Consider the following 15731-nt stretch of genomic DNA (forward strand, 5'->3'; position numbering starts at 1 on the left):
AAATAGCAGTGTCTGTTGTTGACTTTACAAACACAAAACTATTTTGTACAAACTTTTGTACAATTAATTTACATTTCTTGGTTTTGCTTCAGAAACAGCATTTTTGGTGTCATCCCCATAAATTCTCAATTGGATTAAGGTCCACTCCATAACATCAATGTTGTTGGTTTGGAACCAAGATTTTGCGCGTTTACTGGTGTGTTTGGGGTCATTGTCTTGTTGAAACACCCATTTCAAGGGCATGTCCTCTTCAGCATAAGACAACATGACCTCTTCAAATATTTTGACATATGCAAACTGATCCATGATCCCTGGTATGCAATAAATAGGCTCAACACCATAGTAGGAGAAACATGCCCATATCATGATGCTTGCACCACCATGCTTCACTGTCTTCACTGTGTACTGTGGCTTCAATTCAGAGTTTGGGGCTCGTCTCACAAACTGTTTTCGGCCCTTGGACCCAAAAAGAACAATTTTACTCTCATCAGTCCACAAAATGTTCCTCCATTTCTCTTTAGGCCAGTTGATGTGTTCTTTGGCAAATTGTAACCTCTTCTGCACATGCCTTTTTTTAACAGAGGGACTTTGCGGGGGATTCTTGTAAATAGATTATCTTCACACAGACGTCTTCTAACTGTCACAGCACTTCCAGGTAACTCCAGACTGTCTCTGATCATCCTGGAGCTGATCATTGGCTGAGCCTTTGCCATTCTGGTTATTCTTCCATCCATTTTGATGGTTGTCTTCCGTTTTCTGCCACGTGTCTCTGGTTTTGCTCTCCATTTTAAAGCATCGAAGATCATTTTAGCTGAACAGCTTATAATTGTTTGCACCTCTTTATAAGTTTTCCTCTCTCCAATCAACTTTTTAATCAAAGTACGCTGTTCTTCTGAACAATGTCTTGAACGACCCATTTTCCTCAACCTTTCAAAGAGAAATGCATGTTCAACAAGTGCTGGCTTAAACCCTAAATAGGGGCCACCTGATTCACACCTGTTTTTTCACAAAATTGATGACCTCACTGATTGAATGCCACACTGCTATTTTTTTGAACACACCCCTTTTAACTAATTGCCCAATTGCACAGTCTTAAGAGCGTGCATATCACGAATGCTGGGACTTGTTGGTTTTCTGAGAGTCTACTGCACCTACTGGTACTTTGTTTGCCATGTAGCAATAAAAAATATACTAAAAACCTGGATTAATCTGGTTAGTTACATAGGACTGCTTTTATTTTGAACACTACTGTTTGTATGTATGTATGTATGCAGATACATTTTAAAAGGGTGAATAAAAAGCTAAATCATCATCAGACAAGAATGATTCCAATATAAAAAAAAATGTCCCATTGCCTACAGATTCTGCATAGATATATACACAGATATCTGTAGACAACACACCTTAAAACAAAAGTTAAGCCAGTCTGAAGCCTGCATCATTGATTCTTCTTGCGGTGTACCAACAATTTCAAAAGCAACAGGTGGAAAAATACAATATTCTGAGGCATTATGCCCTGTCTCACCAATGTTTCCACAGGGAATTTATTCTCAACCATATACAGCAATTTAATGACCGCAAACAAAGGTCAGAATGCTTGAATGATACTTTTCTCTTCTGCCATAAAGGTGAAGCAGCTCTTAACCTACTGGCATCTGTCCACCTATATAGGTCAATACGAGTGGAGTCTGAACGCTGAATAGATACATTGTGTCATACTGAAGGTAAAATGCCAAGAGTGCACACCATGGGGATTTACTGTCATCCACTATCTCACTAATAGAGTAACACAGTATTGGCTTTTTGTCCTGGAAAGTAGGCTGGTTTGATGTTTTAAAGATTGGCAATTACAATAACGAGTGCATATCATTGGCTTCCTATTGCATAAACAACGATATACGGCTTGACACATCAGCTGCGGGCAGGAGTGCAAATGAGAGATGAGAGGAAAAATAATTTCAAAGATGAATCAATCTGATATTAAACACCAAGGGACAGGATGTCTCCAAAGCTTTCCAGTAATAGTAAGACAAAGCAGTTAGGCTGAATGCATTCACAGGATTGGCAGCATGTCCTCCCTTTTCCTCTAAATCGTTTTCACCAATGTACTTAAAATTATATTTCAGCCTTTTGTCACATACTTGAATCAAGTCTATGGTATACTGTACTCAATAATTTACAGTAATTTACAAGTGAGGATAGACAGCAGAATACACAGAGATAGAGACCTGAATTAGAGCTATTTTATCCTGAATGTGATATAATGTATGCTTGGTCTGGACCATGTATATAAGCAAATCAGCAAACTGTTCCACTAAAGAAAAGCAAAACTTACAACATAACATAAAACAAGCCATTTCCCTCAATATAGGAATTAATATACCTTACAATTAGTTTATTGTTCTGTATTCTTAGCTATCCCATGTGCTATATAAGCAGACTGCTGCCTGCTAGCACAGAGTTGGACAATCTAGTGCATATTTCAAATCACAGCACAGACTAATGTGATGCAAAACATAATGCAACCTAATGCATTGCAAACCAAAACCTATAGCTTTAAAAAAAAAACTTACCAAAGGCTTTACTTGACACCAATTTGACAGTCCATACACAAACAACACGTGTACTGCAGCCTCATGAAGACAGACTTTAATGCATGACGACTGGATTTAATGAGTTATTCACATTCTATGCTTACCCACTATATCTCATACTTAAATAGATGGATGAACTACAAGGTGGTTGAATAACTAAAGTAGCATCATTGTAAGAAAGCAACAGTATAAAAAGAGTCAACAATAGAAGTCAGAAATTGTGTGATCTCTACAAATGACTGTTTCTCTTTATATGTATCTATCTCTTTAAAACTTCTTGTCTGGGGTGATCCATCACCTTTAGGTGTAAGCATTCCCACGTCACTGCTGCTGTTACTAGTACTACTACTATTGCTATTGCTCCTGTTTTTCCTGCAACAGCTAAAGCAACAGTTACTGAAATGATATGAACTAAAATTACTGATATATATTTTACATTAGACAGACAGACAGACAGACAGACAGACAGACAGATAGATAGACAGATAGATAGATAGATAGATAGATAGATAGATAGATAGATAGATAGATAGATAGATAGATAGATAGATAGACAGATAGATTATAATGCAATGATAGATAAAATGCAGTGCATGCAGTTGATGGTCGTATATACACTTACACATCCATGTCCTGAGGCGTATCCAAACATCTTGACATGCATGCACACATATATGTATACAGTAGGCTATATACACATCTACACACACACACACACACACACACACACACACGTGTTCGTTGGGTTACTTTATTTAGGGCTATGGCAAAGGGGGAAAACTCCTGCTAAAGTGATTTCATCAATGTTAACTCATGCTTCTGCAACAAGCACACAACTACTGGAGCAACCAGTAGCGCTGCTGGTAACACTACTAGCACTAGTGAAATAAATAAATGGCTTTGTGCAAGATACAAACTCTTTCTGCTCAGGAAGCCACTTGGATTTAAAGTTGTCACGAAATACTTTGATTACTTGGTATTACTACAATGAATGCATATGCATGAGACCTACATACTAAAACACTGTGGTGATTCATCCAACTTCTTCATAGCATATCCTCCACAACAACTTTAGCCTGTTGTATTGTCTTTCACTATATGGACATCTTGTTCCATGCACTGAATATAGGAAGACTTCGCAGGCAAGCAACAGGTAGATAAATGTATATCTGAAATTATTTGTTTTTAAATAGTAAAAGGAAGTGCTCAAGCAAAGCAAAGTTTGCAGACTGAACGGGGTTAAAGTGAAGTCACAAATCTGTGGTGCTGAAACGCTCCAGCGGCAGCACTCACGATGCACTACTGTAGCAACGTGTAGTTTTTATTTCTCCCTGTTTTAACCGTTTAATGACTGCATACTGTTGATTATATCAGCCCTGGATGTAATCTGAACTATGAAACAACAGCACAAGTAGATTTCATCGACGACTCGCTGGCCCCGATAACCTGAGCAGCACTCAGGGATGCGACAACCCGCTAATGCGCTATAGCAACTACCACACTTTGAACAACACGTGAAACAGCACTCGCAGCTGGCAATTTAAGGACACCAGCCTGAGACACAGTGACTATGTAGCACCAAACAGATAAAAACTGTCAAGGAACAGTCATGAATCCTAGAAATGTGGGAGGCAGGTTTTGCCAAAAGTGCCAGACTTGGAAAAACAGACGCACGAGAGCAAGTAAGTGTAACTTCCTTTGCCATTCAAAATGCCAGAAAAGCAAATACTGTTATTTAGTCCTTTAAGGCGTCTTGGGGAGTCTTTAATAAGCCCAAGCACTAGTCGTGAGTCAGGAGTTGGCTACTATCAACGTCAACTCTCCGGTGCTCTGCAATGAGGCAGAGTCACATGAAACACTTGAAGAAAAGCATGTGGCTAAAATAGAGCATTTCTCAAAAAACTCCGCCGCAGCACAGACACAGTTGGACTACATTCAGACACAATAAGTTAGCATGTTCGAAGAAAACGTTTAACTTCTTGTTGGCAAACACGAGAAAGGCACAGCATATGAAAACAGCCCCGGACACAAACACAAACACAACACAGCACAGCACTACAGCCATAAAGGTTGAACTTAACACTTCTAACCTTCTATCTTATTTTCCATTGGTAGAGTCCACCTCAAAGCCAAAAAATACTGCCTCTTTTGTCTTTTAGGAAATGCAGGTGTCATTCACAGGCATCCTGACCCAAAGAAGTCCAACCAAAGCTGCATTTCACTGAAATTGCAGTTTTGCCCCCACAGCCTGGCGGTCAGACTACTGCATGGTGTTACACGGAGAAACAATAAAAATATATATCCTTGGTGTACACTGAATCTCAATCTCAACAGAGCACTCGTCAACAATAGAACAAAGTGAGGGAAGAGAGCGACGTGAGGAGAGAGAGAGAGAGATAGAGAGAGAGAGAGAGAGAGAGAAAGAGGAGGGCCGCTCACTACTCTTCTTCCTCTAATAGCCCCCTCCTCCTTTTCACTTGTTTCACCTCACACACACACACACACGCACACTTTCCTTGTGTTTCTAGTAGTCGCTGCTACCCCAGCCTGCAGTAAAATGACAAATACCGCTGCTAGGAGACGTTGTGCGCACGTGCCGCCGGTAAACAGACGCCCTAATTCCAGTTGCCGCCTCGTCCTCGAGCCGTGATCCTGCTCCTAAAAGCTCGCCCTCCATCGTATTATTATTATTATTATTATTATTGGTCATTCGTAACAATAAGCATTTTTTAATCAAATAGATCTGCTCGACGCGTGTGCTGTAATTTCGCACGGAGTCTCTCCCACACCGGAGAAAGTCGGTAAGACCTAACCGTTCAAAACACGCCTGGTTTCGCCTTCTTCCCAGCCTCGCTGCCGCCTGATACTAAATCTTGTTCTGTTTGCGGTAGTTTACCATGTTTACCCAAACACGCCCACTCCGCTCCTGCATTGTGTGTGCATGGTCTGCCGTTTGTCACGCCGGTGTAGTGAGGCTCACAGTCAGTCCGCTAACAGTCAGTATGCCGCTGTGCTTTGCAGGGCTGTACTGTATTTGGCAGTTCGCAGCGAACCTCTCCCGGCTCGGCTTGTGGGATCTGAGCTCAGGGACTTATTGGGGCGGACGATGAGTGTTCTGCAGCTCCGACAGCTTTTTCTGTCCTGCCCATGGCTCCGTACCTGCAGTGCTGCAGAGAAAAAGCGCCCCTTCCCCCACTCTGCATTATGACAAATCAAGGCAGGCAGGCAGCTGTGCCATTAGCACATCATAGCACAGTGAGTCTTCCATGGGAGAACAAACTCACAGAGCTGTACAGCACACCGCTGCAGACAAAATATTGCACGTATGCCACGTAATGTCAGCAGCCTATAGTTAATCAGGTGACTGACCGTGAGGGTTAAGTAGCGTGAGTCAGTACACTCACACGGCAACAACAATCTGGTAACATTAGTGTTTGGAAAGTGGGAAACTAAATGGCTCGCGGTCATTATTCCGTCTCCTGTGCTTTAAGATTGTGGACATTATCGATGTGATGACTGCACGAGCCCATGTGATTGCATCCTGCCCTACTTCCGAAATAAGTTAAATGCTTTGGATATAAGCTTGGAAATTGAATTTCTCTGTGATTGCATGTGGTAAACAATGACCAGCAGCATTTACTTTTATCAGGAAAAAAACACAATCCCACGGAGTTTAAAGTGCGCTCTGCGGCAGAGTCGCTGTCCACAGTGCGGTGGTCCTGAAGCTGCTGGTCAAATATGCTTTTGCCATCAGCGACTGACTGACCCCGGAGGAGCCCTGATTTCCTGTAGTAACAATACATTATGTGTGTGATTGGCACACCGAAACAGAAGAACAGAAACTATCCTTCCTATTTTTGCTATCTCTCTGTCACACAGGTACAGAAACTCTTGGTGTCACATCAGCGTGACACAATGTTATGTAAGTTATAAACAAAGGTAGCAAACAAACAAACACACATTTTATGTTTGTCATATTCTGTAATCTCACACAATCTTTTTTTCTCTTTCGACAATGCTCCAAAAGCTGTATTCTTCATACACAACACAAAAGTGTTGTGACAAATTATTTATCTGTAGCAGGATTTGAAAATACAACAGAGATAAAATATGCTGAAATACCACCAACCCTACAGGCAAAAATCCCATTGCAGTCAATTATCTTTTTGGATCACTGCATGTTACTGTCATCCTCAAACAGGAGACCAAATGAACATTATTTAAATGTATAAATGTGGCAGAATGAATGAAAGAAATGCTGGATCTGATAAGTATCTCATGTTAATAGCTGCATTAATGTAATGTAAAATAAAAAAATAGGAGACAAAAGATGCCATGAAACAATATAGTGAGAAATGGCAGGCAAGGGGTTAAGATAAGTAAGGTAATAGGGTGGGCTGTGTTTTCCCTGAGACAGTCAGCTCCTCCTTAACTGGTTCTGTGAATGGGCCAGTGAGGCAGTAGGGTATGAATGGCGGAGGGATCCACTGGTACTGCCGTGTATGGGAGCCGCCAGCTCTCGATTACTCACTCCCACTCCCTCAAGGGCCGTCTGCAATGCAGCTGTCCTGTGAGCCTGTGCTTCGCCGTGCCCTACTTTATCCTGTCAATGCTCAAGCACTGCAGCAATGCTTCCCCAGCAGCACACACACACATATCTAGAAACAGAAAATGACTTACATACTCATTCAATTCTGGTGAACAATAGGCTACACTAGGTCTTCTGACTCACAGGCTTAATTTGAATTTAAACAGATTAGAAATTTTCCAACCCTGTTACATTTGTTGTTACATGTAAGAAACTGCTCCGATGATGATCAACAAAGGGTTTTATTTCTGTAAGGGGACCACACAAAACAATTTTAACACAATTTGCAGACTTATAAAACCCATGGTCATCATTTGTCATTGCATTAGCCCTGTTGTAAACACAATAGCTTTACTATTGGCTGATTGTAACATGGGCATGATAAGACGATGAGGCCATCTCTTGCTGAACTGACCTTAAAATGATGCTTTAAATATGACGTGTGGTATTTCATTTGCACATCTTAGAACAACAGAAAGTGAAAATGCAAAATGAAAGTGTCTCTTTCAACACATCTCAACACAACAAAGTTAACTCTCAAACCAGTTTCTCTGTTAATACCAAGTGGAGCTGGGCGACATGGTTGAAATAAAAAACACTAATTTCAACAGTCTTATTTTTATATATATTAATAGCAATGTTATTCAATGTCACAATTGCAGTTTACATCCATGTCTGTTCAGACTCATATGTAGCCATGCCAGAAAGATTCAGTAGTAGTAGTAATAGTTAAGAGAGTGACAAAGTACATCCAGGGAGGAGGTTGTAGTGGACGAATGGTTAAGGCATAAAATGGTGAGAAACCTATTTATTAGACTTAATTGACTTATCTTGTCTGGCTAGAGGCAATAAAACCATTTGGTCAGGTTTAGGAAAAGATCAAAGTTTTGATTAAAATAAACCTTTTCACAAAGTTAACTTATTAGCAAGCATTATCTGGTGGAAAGCCCTGAAGGCTAGCTGCTCCGGTATGCCACCAGCTTGGAGGCCAGTAATTTACTGAATAATTCCATGCAGATTGCTCCAACACATTAATTTGGAAAAAAGGCATTTTGCAAAAACAACATGGTATGATTTCTAACACAATTCCAATAAAGGCTGATAAATAAAAAATATAGTACTATTGTCCATCCTTATTATGAACAAAACATTCGCTCCATCAACTCTTATAACAAGACCCTGAAGGTTCTTACTTACACTTACTTTCACTTTACAGTCTCTACACATAGTGTTTAGGAGCTGCCAATTCAAGGATTTGTCCATGACCTTTATCATGTTTGGTCGAGGACCAAAGGACCAGCATGTTTATGGCTAGAAACACATTTTATATTCAACTCATTACCTTCTTGCTAACTCTGTACCCTTGTCATTCTGATATATGACATGTTACAACATTTATCCCCAACCAAAATTCAATGCAAGCTGAATATCTTTGCAGCAGAAACACTAACGACAACGAACATATAATGTCTGTCAGATTTTAAAAAGTCACAGTTTATCTTTCAGCAGTTTCCTGAGTATTTAACAATATCCTGCAGGCTTGTTTGGCTCCAGGGGAAGCTAATGCATGTGAATTTGTAAACTGTAACAAATTAGTTTAAAGCAAATCTAGAGAGAGGATTTGCAATGCGTGATGGTCCAGCAGATCATTAATCAAAATTAGCGAAGGCCACGGGAGATTTGCAAAGCCAGACGCACGAAGAAGAGGAAGAAGAAGAAGAAGAAGAAGAAGAAGAAGTGAAGGAGGGCAAGGGACCAAAGCTAATGTAAGACTGAGGAGAGACCTACCATCCAGCGAGAGCCAGTCGTGCTGAGATGATGGCAGTGAAGGAAGAGCGCGAGCCTTGTACTCAAACACCACTGAGTTGGAGATGATCTGGTTACTGACAGCCACCTGCAGCGTTACCAGACCGGTGTCATGAGCTGGAGAGGGAGAGGATAATGAGGAGTCAGTACAAGGTTCACGCAATATAACATGGTTGGATTTGACTGGCACTATTTTCCATGCACACTTCCTGTCAGTAAAAACACAAATTAAGCCTTAAATTAAATGGCTACATCATAATAATGTCAACATTATTATAGTGACTCATATGATGCCACATGAGGCTTAACCGGCTACGCCTTTAAGTGATATGACTAACACATTTTTGGCAGTTTAAAAGTCACGATACAGTAGCTTTCAACACAGGACTTAACAAAATGCAAGAGCCTAACATATATATAGTTAGATAATGATCCCTCTCATTTGATTTCATTTATTGTTTATTTGACAGGGACAAACAACACCAGAAAAACAAATGAGGGAATATTTTTAAAGAAAACGGTGATCATCCTTTCAGTAGAAGTTGAGAGACTTGGAATCAATGAAAGGGGGAGCAATGAAGATGTTCTGGTGGCACGAGATGGCGAAACACATTCCTTAGACACGTAATGTTAATTTTTCCAATAATTTGTCACCCCTCTGCATATGTTTAAAAAGGTACCCTGCTGTTTTTGATCACTGTTAGAAGACTGATTTTCAGCATTTAAATATATATATCTATTAAAATTAATCTTAAAAAAACAATTGTTTTCTTAAAAACAATAAGTACAAAGCCATAAATAATACACAAATGTTGCTGATAAGATGACCCACAACTGCAGGCTATCACTTATAATAATGACATACAAGGAAGATAAAATGTGTTTTCTATTGGTACACCACAACTCTCTGAACACGCCAACCACAAAACAACAACACAGAAATCATAAATGGAATATAAAATTTATTTTTCATAGAAAGTAGAAATTGCTCTATTGCTGAATGACAAAAAAAAACAAAAAAGAAATGTCAGTAATAAAGTGACTCTCTGATGCTTCATTTATTATAATGTGATAGTGAGATCTCCTCTGTGTCTTTGATGTGTGTGATCTTTCTCCTCTCTTACCTGGGCAGTAGCAGCGCAGCACCCCTGGCTGGATGAGAGAGGCTGGGACTGAGATCTGGTCAAACAGGCAGCTGTAGTTTGAGCTGGCCTCCTGCCAGGGCCCAGTGATCAGCACCTTAACTCCACCCTGAAAAACAGGACAAATGAGTTAAACAAACTCATAAGACAACTGACAAGTCAGGTTGAAGTATTCCTGCTTACAGAAATTGCTGTTACCCTGCCATCTAGCGTGCAAAGACAAGAATTACACAGAGGAACAGAGAGGAACTCTGATACTGATCTCTGCTGCCATCATGTGGAAAACCAACATCATTTCACTTTATCTATTTTTCTATAATTCTCAGCCAACACTGATTTAAATATTGTGCTGCCCTCCAGTGGTTGGAGGTGGGTATTGCTGCTGACAACATAATTGTAATACTGACAAGTGCATCTCATAAAAAAGTGGGATTTATTGACATATCAAAAGATCTACATATGTTGGTAATATTTGAGTAATTTTTTTTAGAACTCATCTTGAATGTTGGAGCCATTGTTTTCTGCTTGTGTGATGACTTTTATGTTTATGTATTATGTTTCATTTATATCTCAAACATTTAGCTGATGCTTTTATCCAAAACCACTATTCTCCACACTGCCTCTACATCTCTCTGTGGTTGGTGCTACATTTTCTAACGCAAAACGGCTACTAAAAGGATATTCAGATATTCTTGCAGCCTCAGCAAAAAAACTGAGCTCATCTTAATTTGCCAATTTTAATCTGAAAATGAATCGCTTTAGGGAACATTTTACATATCTGTGCTTCTTCCATTTTCCTTACTGTTGATAAATTAAATAACTTCCACTTTCATTTTGGATAATTATTCGCTTATATGGAGATAATTGCTTTGGCTCCTGTACTCAGTCACTCCTACAGTAAAGTCCAGTGATGTCAGTTTTAACTGCAGAAGAATATTTTCAACTTGTGGACCTCTTTATTATTTTACATTTCAATACATTACTACTGCTGCAATTTGAAAATATATCTGCATTGCCAAATCGGTTTGTGATGTTTCAGTGACATTACTGTTTTTCTTGATATACAAATGCAAGTGTTTAGGGATCACTTGAAAGAATTAAGAAAAAACTGTGAATGCTATCTCCTAAATGTGTGTACAGTTATAAAATAGCAAATCAATTATGATAGAAATTGCTTACCGTGTTTTTCCATTAAAATTATTTTTGCTGTGTTATTAATGCACTAACCCAAAATCACACATAGTTTCACTGAAAGAGATCTGACATTTTATGATTGATGATGTTGTATCATCATCTTTATTTAAAAAGCACACTGTTCTTTACTGCCTAATCCGGTTAATATACAAATCATTTTTGGAAATCCCAATTCATTTTTTTAACCAAAACATAAAAAGAAGAGGTCACATAATGTTTTTCCACCCTGAGTTGTGTCTGCAGCTTTTAAGGGGCTGGAATAACATACTAGGTTCTCTGCTGTCAGATGGTTGATTGATTCTTTTTTTCCATTTGTTTTAGTGTGTACAACAGGGTGCAACATTTTCACCCCCTTCCAAGAAAGACTGTGTGACAAAACTAACATTTGAAAAGTGAAGGGGACATGCCCCTCTGTCCCCTGGAATAATTAAGTGAATTCAGCTGAACACAGCTGCAGTTTCTTCTTAGACTAACTACAAACTATTTACAACCATCGAAGCAGGGGTGGGTGTTTAATAATCAACTGATGAAAATATTGTATGTACAGTACAGGCCAAAAGTTTGGACACACACCTTCTCTTTATTTTCATGACTATTTACATTGTAGATTCTCACTGGAGGCATCAAAACTATGAATGAACACATATGGAATCATGTACTTAACAAAAAAAGTGTGAAATAACTGAAAACATGTCTTGTATTTTAGATTCCTCAAAGTAACCACCCTTTGCTTACTAGAATATAAGACATGTTTTCAGTTATTTCACACTTTTTTGTTAAGTACATAATTCCACATGTGTTCATTAATAGTTTTGATGAATTTACAATGTCAATAGTCATGAAAATAAAGGAAACGCATTGAATAAGAAGGTGTGTCCAAACTTTTGGCCTGTACTGTATTTAGTATGTATGAAGTATATATTTGGGTGAAACTTTAGTTGTCTCTGTCTGTTTTGTCAATAAACATTTTTGTTGTAAGAGAAGTTCAACTAAACATTTCTGAAATTATTTTAAATTAGTGTTGGGATGCAACTGAGAACTTTTACTCAAGTACTGTACATGAAGCTTGGGCTTCTTTGCTTGAGTGTTTCCATTTTATGCAACTTTATATTCTGACTCCACTTCATCTCAGAAGTAAATACTATAATTTATACTCCACTACATGTGTTGAATTTGTAAACTAGGTGCCTTTATGAAGAATGTTTTGTTCATCATTTTGTATGTTTACTTTGTGCTCAGTACCATGTTATCATGAGCCACAAATAAATGAAATGTTTATGATAAACTGAATGATGGAGTGTTTCTATATGAGTTAAGACTTCTTAAGTTAAACCATTTAAAAAAACGATCTTGGATCAGCTGGAAAATGCTTTGTCACAAATCTGAAACAGGGCTGTTTTTCTGAATATGATGCAATGCTGTAGATCAGTTTATCTAATGGTATAAAAGAAAAGATGTACAGCAGTAAGATGCAACATTAAAGAATACAGCAGCCATATTAATCCAAAAACTTAATATATAGTAGTAAAACAGAGACAGGAAACATTTCACTGCAGAATGAGTACTTTTGATACTTTAAGTACATTTTGTGGATAATACACATACTTTTATATTGCTGGAAATGAAAATGGTTCAGCTTTCTGAATTGTGCATTAAAATCACTGAATAATCCATAGAATTTAATAAATATTGACACATGTAGTTATAAATTTACCTTTGTATTGCTTTACTTAATGAAATTAATCATTCACTTTTGTTTTTATTTAAAAATAAGTCGTTTACATAATTTGGCTTAATTTAAAGGCAATGGTGTTTCTATGTGTGGCTTAGCTGAGATCAGTGTCAGACACAAAATTCAACTGTCTGGACATAAATATAATGTCTATTAGCTAGCTAGATTGAAAATCTTGTTAATCAGATTGATTAATTTAACCTATTTGAAACCTGTTAGGAAGCTCTACTTCTAAATGACTCAACATCACAGCACTGTCTGGTATTTGAAATGCTATTACCAAAAGGACTGATGGTCCAAAAACCAAACCAAACAAACCACTGGTTATGTAAAAATAAAGAGCCCTGTGACCTACCTCTGGGTAAGACCACTCAGGGGAGTAATCAGTGACCATGAAGAGCCGACCTGTGGCTTGAAGCATCCCCAGAGCCCCCTGGGCTACAGCCGCAGAAACCACCTCTGCTACATTCATGTAGGACAAGGAGCCAGGCTCTCCTGTGTTTCCCCCTGCTCCAGCCCCTCCGCTCAGAGACTGGGGGCTGCAGCAGGGTTGAAGGCAGAGCTCTGAGGGGCTGTAGCCGGAGCCCCTGGCCCCTCCATCCTCTTGGCCTTGCTGGGGGGGCCCACCAGCTGTATTCTGACTATCGGAGCTGTGGGATGTGACTAGCTGATGAGCATACAGGGCCCCTCCAGCTGACATGGTGGTTCCACTACCATCCACCGAGATGAAGTCATTGATGAGGTCGGAAAACTGGTTACCAAAAGAGATGTCAAAGTGATCCAGACTGATCTCCATGCCTGTCCCTCCTGCTCCTCCATTACTGGCCGCTCCGCCCAGGCCTTGGTGGGGTCCAACAGCGTTGTAGAGTCCCTGGACCATATTCGTGCCTTGGAGAAGAGGCTGCAGCTGCTGTTGCTGCTGGGAACGGTTGCTGCCATCATTGCTGTTGTTGCCATTATGAATTGCTACTCCTTCTCCTGCACCTCCAGTCCCTCCTCCGCCACCATCCGAGGCCTGTTGCAGGTAGTGTTCTGCGCCCTCGCCGTTTCCTGCCCCACAGGCTTGAATGTGGTCTCCTGGCTTGAGTAGATTCTCAGGTCCATTCTCAGTGGCTCCGCCCTGACCTGAACTCACATTGCCTTGTTGCTCTAGACCCACCACCTCTTCATGCTCAGTGCCCAGCCCAGGAAAGCTCCCCTGGTACTGTAGCAGCTGGAGAGAGCCAGCCTGGCCGGGCCCCTCTGTGGGTGAGCCTCCATTACAGTTGGCCCTGTGCTGGGTCTGGTGGGCCTGGTGGTGATGGTGGAGGTGGCCGTTGCTGCCAGGGGAGTCCGTCTTGACCACTTGCAGCCCCATATAAGCTCCAGAATCATGGGAGTTGTGCTCCATCATATGTGTTTTCTGGCCCAGGCTGGGCCTCCCCTGCTGAGGCTGGCCGGTCTGAGAAGAATCCTGGAGGAAGAAGCTGGGAGAACGATTCTGGTGTTGCATGTGAGGACTGGCCATGGCCTGGCCATAGCTCACTGTGGGGGCGCTGGAAGTATAGTCCTGCTTGGCATCAATGGCACTGAAATCCATCTGCTCCAGTGTAGTGCTTGGACTCAGACCCCCACCAGAAGGTAGGAGGGAGCCTGCAGGGGTCAGAGTAAGACTGCCCTGGCCTGAACCAGCACCAGATGACACAGACACCCCGCTGCCACAGTTTACTACAGGCCCCACCTGGTAGCCACTCTCTTTGGCCAGCTGCTGCTCAAAGGATGTGTCTTCTGTCTTGATGTTCTTTACCAAAGCTGAGCTGAAGGTGTAGCCATTATCTGACATGGGTGGGGAGCGCTGCAGATTGCCGTTGGTGCAACTGTTGCCACCGGAGGAAGATGAGGTTGAGGAAGAGTTGCCCTCTGTCTTCATAGCACTGCCTCCATAGGTCTGGCCCTGTTTGGGGTTGTTCAGGAAGCAGTCTGGGTCAAAGTTCATATTGGTTTCTGGGATCTTGATGTTCCCAGCGTCCAGACTGCTGGAGAGCACCAGTTCCTCAGACACGCCTGCTGATCCCATCATGGACAGACTGTCTCCTGTTGCAGTAGTCCCAGTTTCCCCTACTCCTCCACCGGGGAAGGCAAATTTGTGACGGTCAGAGGTCACAGACAGCACCAAGCCCTGTGAGGTGGCATCTGCACCCATCAGGTGAGTGTTGGGACCCCCGGTTGGAGACATGCTGTAGACAGGGTCTCCAGTGACCTCAGACATAAAGACACTCTGGGACAGGCCAGACATGACAGAGGCCACGTGGCTCATCCCTGTCACCACGGGGCTGTCAGCCATGTCTGGATCACTGTTGAGGCCGCTGCTGATGGACACAGGGGAGTTTTGCGTGGTGTCAGGGACCTCAACCTGGTTAGTGGATGACACCTCCGTGCTGTTCTGGTGCAGCAGGACCGGCTTGTGGACTTTGCCATTGCGTTTCTCCCTGGCACTTCCCCCTCCGCCTCCTCCCCCAGAGCTTTTGCCTCCACCATGGGCACTGTGCTCGGTCTTCCCTTCCGACACATCGTTGTTTTGCACCTCAGAGTGAGTACTGCTGTAGCCTCCTGAGCGGGGGTCCACCTTTGGGGAGATGATGCGGTGTTTGGCGCTGTTGCATTTGTGGTGCACACTGCTCCCTGCACCTGTATGA

The 15731-nt window shown here is 41.3% G+C and overlaps 1 protein-coding gene across 3 annotated transcripts in view; it reads right to left on the minus strand.

Moving 5' to 3' along the window:
* camta1a (calmodulin binding transcription activator 1a) overlaps positions 1 to 15731 on the minus strand; it is a 301590-nt gene that overhangs the window by 20623 nt on the left and 265236 nt on the right. For 2 of the 3 annotated variants that reach the window (XM_059332352.1, XM_059332354.1), the window contains exons 9-11: positions 13412 to 15723; positions 10113 to 10239; positions 8971 to 9105 (exon numbers count right to left, since the gene is read on the minus strand). In XM_059332352.1, the coding sequence (XP_059188335.1) occupies positions 8971 to 9105; positions 10113 to 10239; positions 13412 to 15723 (2574 nt within the window). Of the gene's footprint in view, positions 1 to 4684; positions 4980 to 8970; positions 9106 to 10112; positions 10240 to 13411; positions 15724 to 15731 lie in introns of those variants that run through there. The other variant, XM_059332353.1, reaches the window with a different exon arrangement.

The sequence above is a fragment of the Centropristis striata genome, chromosome 5, assembly GCF_030273125.1.
Source record: "Centropristis striata isolate RG_2023a ecotype Rhode Island chromosome 5, C.striata_1.0, whole genome shotgun sequence".
Classification (NCBI taxonomy): domain Eukaryota; kingdom Metazoa; phylum Chordata; class Actinopteri; order Perciformes; family Serranidae; genus Centropristis; species Centropristis striata.